Below are 6,136 nucleotides of genomic sequence, written 5' to 3'. Positions count from 1 at the left end.
TGCTATTACACTTTAATTTATTTAGGGGAAGTATCCCACAGGCTTCTCTAGGCCCAGAAGAGTCTGGAATAAAAACTGTTCCATCCTGGTAGGAGAGATCCTCATCTCTCTTCTACTGGAGGAGCGGGGGAGTGCTAGAAGAGCTGTAGCAAGCCGCGAAGTCTGGGCAATCTCAAAGGATATTTAGCTGAGCCATGTTAACAGACTTCTTGAACAAGGCTGGCAGCAGAGTCAAGTTGTGATTAGTGTGTCCAGATGTGTTTGCTAGCCACCCTGCTGACCATCTGAGGTGTTACTCTTCTGGACAGGCACTTTGGCTTAACTATGGCTAGTCATCGTTGCCATGCACCCAAGTTCTTGCGGCTGGTTTATGCAAGTCCTTTTCTGTTTCAAGCTGTTGGTTGAGATGACGGAGATCTTGGCATCACCTCGCATGCTGTGTTTCTCATTGTACTTTGCCGTGTAGACGTGCCGTAGCTGGGGCAGCCATAATTCACCGTTCTTTGCTTCAAGGTATTGTGGGCTGTTCAGGATGGGTCTGTACAGGCAATGGGGAGAGCTTTATAACCTTCTCTCTGGGTCTGAACTTTCAGCTGTACTCAGCTGGTGGTGTGTTGAGTCCTCTCTTTTCCAGCCTTGCCCATAGCTCCTCTGCAGAGTAAGAGGACCTGGTTAGTCCTCTGGTAAGACTAACTTTGTCTTGCTGACCCTTGTCAGCTGGTTGTCCTTGGGGGTGGTCGTAGGGAGCACGTACAGAGGGTGATAACAGATGTATTTTTTAATCGGTGGGTTTGGGTTGTAGTAGAATAATGCTAACAAACCCTAGTTTTCAACTGAACGTAGTCCAGTGCTTTTCTCCACCGGCACCAGTTACTTTGGGAAGCTTTTCAGGGCTTGATATGTTATGGGAGCCAAATGAATCGCTGATGTTGGCGGTCTTGAACTGTAGTAACTTGTTCTTGTACAGTGAGAGGGGAGTTTAGGATTTTTGTCTTACTATTGCATTATATACGGTTTGGCTCTTTGCTGTTCTTGAAATTCCCAAAGATGTAGGATGTTTCACTGATTGTTGCTGCACTGAAACCTCTTCCCTGAATCGTGCCCTTCATGATCAGGCTGCAAGTGGGATATGGGAAAGGATATATCTTACCAAATAACATGAGATGACTTTGCAGGAGGCAGCGCCTGAACTGTTGCTTACTTTGTTTACAATCTCTCTCTGCCTTTGCCATTGGGGAAGTTAATAGGCAATATTAAAAGAAAATTCGGGCTCCTAGGTAATAGCAATATAGTTCCCCATTACTGCTCACAAACTTTGGGTGCTTCAGGGAAATAAATGACAATGTTGCATGCCTCATACAGGAAATACAATTTCTTTACAGGTAAAGAAACAGCTATTTCAGAACAACGGAATAATTTCAATGTTGCCCGTGTAAAAATACTGTTCATCAACAAACACAAAATCAACTGTATTTGCCGCCTCCTTTCAGAAGCAATGCATTTGTGAATTAAATAGAAATACAGATCTTCTCAATTTATTTATGAATTTCCTTATTTGCTTTTATTTTCCTTATTTAAAGAACTGTCTTTTAATGCCTGAAAGTCTAAAGAATTAAATACCAATTATAAGTATTGTGACAAAAAATTGCTCAAGTTGTTTGGTGAAGAAGAACGCTTATTATTTTAAAATACTTGAATGTCCTTTGGTCGAGATAGTGGTCACAGCTGGTTTCATGCATCGATTTCTGTTAGGTTCTTACACGGACAGGCATTTCTTACTTCAATACCAAAGGACACATTTGCTGGTAGACAGTATGACCTTCACAGTGTCATGGCATTCTTGAAAATTGAGGATAGGGATTGTCCGCTGCAAATCCGTGGTTAATGGGGTTGCTTAGTTATAATGTATTTCAGTTGAGAGCTGCATGCTCTGTCTTAATATTTTTGTACATCCTAAGGTTGCAAGCGGATATATCAGTGTGAAAAACAGACTTGTGTCTGTGAAGAAACATGAGCTGAGGTTTGAACTTTGCCCTGCCAAGTCGAAGGAAATTTTTGCTGTAGATTAACAATGATTTTTTTTTTCTAGTTCAGTGAGCAGAACAAGTGCTGGGGCCTGGCTTGCGACGGGAGCTGGCTTTCCTTGGCCGTGCCTGGAGAGCCGTCATCGGCAGGAGGCGTTGGGCAGCTAGCGTCTGACTGTCACAGGAGTGATTTGAAGGAAAGATTTGATCAGGATCAGTCCAGAGACAGTTTGGGTATATAAGTATCCCTTCAGTGGTGACAGTATCTAAAATGGACGCTTTTGCATAATCCCAGTTGCAGCCCTGGGAACAGCCCAATGGCTTGGAGACTGGATGAAAGGCGGCATGTCTTCGTAGTGTTCTGAAATAGGGATCCGTACAGGCGCAATTTCCTTTTCTTGCAGAAATCAGCGGGTTACTTGTTGGTTTTGCTGCTAAATAATTTATTCTCTAAACGTACACATTTATTGATACAGTAAATAAATGATTGCCTGCCTTTTTATCTTGCTGTTCGTGGGATGTTAAGGTAATTTCAAGGTGACTTGCAGACAAGGCTTTCTGCTCCGATGGGTACAACAGTCTTGAAACAGTTTATATAGTGCTACTGGACCACTCTGGCAGTATCCCTGCAGGATGCATGAGGGTGCCTAAGAGGAGGAATCGCTTAAAATTTTTTTGCCAGTTTGACACCGATATACACAATGTTGGTGTGGGAAAGACCTCTTTCTGTGACTGGTGATGGTGGTTACTGTGCTTTGTGTTGGGTAGGTTGGTGGTTGCTGGTGTGCGTTTTACCTTTCCCTTTTATTACCTATGTTTGCCCTGTTTCGGCAGGGGGGAACCCTCAATTTTTTTTTTGTCAGTTGTCAGTGTTAAATTTTTTTTTTTTTCTCATCTATGCTTTTCAATGGAGTCATGTACTTTATAAGGCATAACGTCATCATTCAGTTTTGGAGCAGAGGACCTCCTCCCTAAATTGCCAGTCCAGTGTTCCTGGAATGTGGAATTGCTGCCCGCCAAGTCAAAGCGGCTCACCCAAGTGGTTAGTGGTGGTGAGCTCTGTTGAAAAAGCAGCTGGGAGGATGGGAAGGAACAGGCTGGAGGTGACAGTGATAGGGGAGAGGAGCTAGACGAAAGGGATGCTGGGGTTGAGCCCATGCGGAGTGTGCCTCTGCTGCGCCTGTACTGGGAGGAGAAGCCATCTACCACCCCCAGAAAAGTCCGCCTCGAGATATACAAGGGAGAGGGCAGATGCTGTCCTGGTGTGATCTTGCAGCAGAACATTTTTGTGGTCTTAGTCTTTTATGTTGTTTCCTTTGCTTGCCTGTGCCTAGATACCTGGGAGGTCCCGTTTGAGGAGATCTCGGAGCTGCAGTGGCTGGGCAGTGGTGCGCAGGGAGCTGTCTTCCTGGGCAAATTCCGGGCAGAGGAGGTGGCCATCAAGAAAGTGAGAGATCAGAACGAAACGGATATCAAGCACTTGCGGAAACTCAAACATCCTAACATCATTGCGTTCAAGTAGGTTGTGAAACTTGGTAGAAACATACCTTTATCCGGGGAAAAGCCATTCGCTTGTGTACCCTGGCCAAGTTTTTAAAATCCAGGAACTAAACTGTCTGTAGGACAAAATGGGTGGTCATCCTTCCTCTCAAATTGTCGCACATTCTTGTGAAAACAAAGCTATGGACGTCATTCCCACCCAATGCTGCACTTTGCATACAGGCTCACAAAACGCCTGCTGTGAACCCTACACATCTGCAGGTGTGGAAGTTGAAGGAAGACTATCCCTGTCACAAATGAGGTTCTTCCTGTCAAAAGCATGCAGGAAACATTCCCCTTCCTGTTCAGGAAGGAGAACTGTTAGCAGACCCTTGCCCAGGCAGAGTAAATAGGTTACTCTCCTGCCCCAAAACCCTCTACCTTTGAAAGTTGCTCGGGGACTTTTACTCTACTGATCCTCACTATCTGTCTTTGCTTTGACAGGGGAGTTTGCACTCAAGCCCCATGCTACTGTATTATCATGGAGTACTGTGCACATGGACAGCTCTACGAAGTCCTGCGAGCAGGGCGGAAAGTCACTCCTCGGCTGCTTGTGGATTGGTCCACGGGGATTGCAAGTGGAATGAATTATCTGCACCTTCACAAAATCATCCATCGAGACCTCAAGTCACCAAAGTCAGTCTCTAGCTACTTAAACATCTCCCAGTTGTGGTTGTCTTTTTTCTCTTGAGGAATAGTTTAAAGTTAGGTCAAAAGCCCCATTATTTTTATTCCATGTTGACTCAAAACTGCTGAGAGTGAAACTAGTGAAACTTGTTAGCACTCCCCTCCTGTGCTGCAATTTAACAAAACAGGAAATTTTACCAGTATCTGACGTGATAAATAGCAGTCAGGAAATATTTGTAATGATTTGATGGTGTCTGGTGCTTTTTGAAAGTGGGATATTCTGTTGCCTTCTGCTTTTTTATTTTTCATTCTTACTTGTTCTTTTGTTATTTCCCTTGTTTTCTGGAATGCATCTTTCTCATTTTTCTGTTGCTTTCTGACTAAAATTATCTGGCTGCTTATATTCTTACTCCCTAGATGTTTATCACTTCTTTAGCCTGTGACATGACTGTGACAGTGCGTTAAGATAATACTTTCAGATGGTTGACAGTGCAGTTTAAGGTAGAGCTTTACTAAAATTCTGAAACGTCCCCACATGTAGTGAACCTTCAGTGACTTGTTAATTTGCAATTTTATCAAGATTGATTTTTGACTTGTAGCATTTGGAAGTGCATTTGAGGCACGAAACACAACCACCTCAAAGAAAGTGAGTGCTTTCATCGGTGAAAATGCATAATCTTTTTTCGTGTGCTGCAACTGTGGACAGCATGGCTTCATCAACTGTTTGTGTTGATTAAGAAGGGATTTACTCCCAGTAGCTGTTGTGATACAAGAAAAATTGGAAGAAAGCTGATTTCTTTCCCCACCCCCCGCCTTTTTTGTTCTCCAGCGTTCTAGTTACGCATACAGATGCAGTAAAAATCTCGGATTTTGGTACATCTAAAGAACTCAGTGATAAAAGTACCAAAATGTCTTTTGCGGGAACTGTGGCGTGGATGGCCCCAGAGGTGATACGCAATGAACCCGTCTCTGAAAAGGTGGATATCTGGTGAGTAGTATCAGTGCTTAAGTATCTTTAGCTACTTGGTTTTCCAGCACTTTACATATTCAGCACTCTTTTTCGCATCCTAGGCGTGGGGATAGTTTGCTCTGTGGTAGACTATTCCTTTCTCCACCTGCCTCGTGCCCTGCACTTTGTTACTGAGCCACAGGCTATAATGGAAAGAGAAATGACATACGTGTGTGAAAGCTATGTGTTGGGATCTGAAGGTACCTAATGAGACTTGGTGCAGACTATCTGTGTCTTGCAGTAAAGCAAAATGCAATAGTTCTTCCCTGTATCGTTATTCAGGCCACTTTCTTCCACTGCTGGTGCTCAGGACCCCTTCAGCGACTCCTGCAGCTAGGGTATTTTTCACTTGCTTTCTACCCTTTTCACGCCCACGTTTGAGCCTCTGCTCTGCTAGCTTGAAGGGTCCGACCACCTTTTGCTTTCTGCGTGCTGGGCTTGGCTTGTGTATAACCACAGGATTGTGGTCCTGTGAATCTAACCCAAGAGGGAGGAAACCAGGATATGTTGTAAGAGTTTTGAACATCTGTTCCCATCCCACATGAAATGTACTCTGTATGTGAGGGAACACAAGGAAAGGTTCAGATCTCTGTGCTATTAAAAATGCTTGAGAGAGGGCTGAGCCTTGGAGCTCCTTTGGGATGCCTCTCCACAGGCTTCAGGGTCCTCAAGGGAACCGCATCTCTGTTTCTGCCTTGTTATTTCTGCGTATTAAATGTCAGTAGCCAGGACAAATGCCCTTCTCCCTGCTTTACAGCCACGATGAATTTTCCTTGTGGTTTTTCAGCTTCAAATGCTGTCACCTCCCTTACACAGCATGAAGCTGCAGGTCACAGCCACGGGTGGTTCAGAGTGCGAGTGGAGTGAGACGGCAGCCTGCTGCTGGTGTTTTAGCTCGGGGCTGGGTCATGACTTTAAGTCAAGATTTCCTGCAGGG

At 44.4% G+C, this 6,136-nt stretch overlaps 1 protein-coding gene across 1 annotated transcript in view; it reads left to right on the top strand.

The window, feature by feature from the left end:
• Positions 1 to 6,136, top strand: part of MAP3K13 (mitogen-activated protein kinase kinase kinase 13) — a 36,790-nt gene that overhangs the window by 17,116 nt on the left and 13,538 nt on the right. The window contains exons 3-5 of the mRNA XM_010287377.1: positions 3,359 to 3,542; positions 4,008 to 4,199; positions 5,020 to 5,178. Coding sequence (XP_010285679.1) covers positions 3,359 to 3,542; positions 4,008 to 4,199; positions 5,020 to 5,178 — 535 coding nt within the window. The remainder of the gene's footprint in view (positions 1 to 3,358; positions 3,543 to 4,007; positions 4,200 to 5,019; positions 5,179 to 6,136) is intronic.

This window comes from Phaethon lepturus, unplaced genomic scaffold (assembly GCF_000687285.1).
Source record: "Phaethon lepturus isolate BGI_N335 unplaced genomic scaffold, ASM68728v1 scaffold24885, whole genome shotgun sequence".
In the NCBI taxonomy this organism is placed as follows: Eukaryota; Metazoa; Chordata; class Aves; order Phaethontiformes; family Phaethontidae; genus Phaethon; species Phaethon lepturus.
This window is presented reverse-complemented; position numbering and strand designations above follow the sequence as displayed.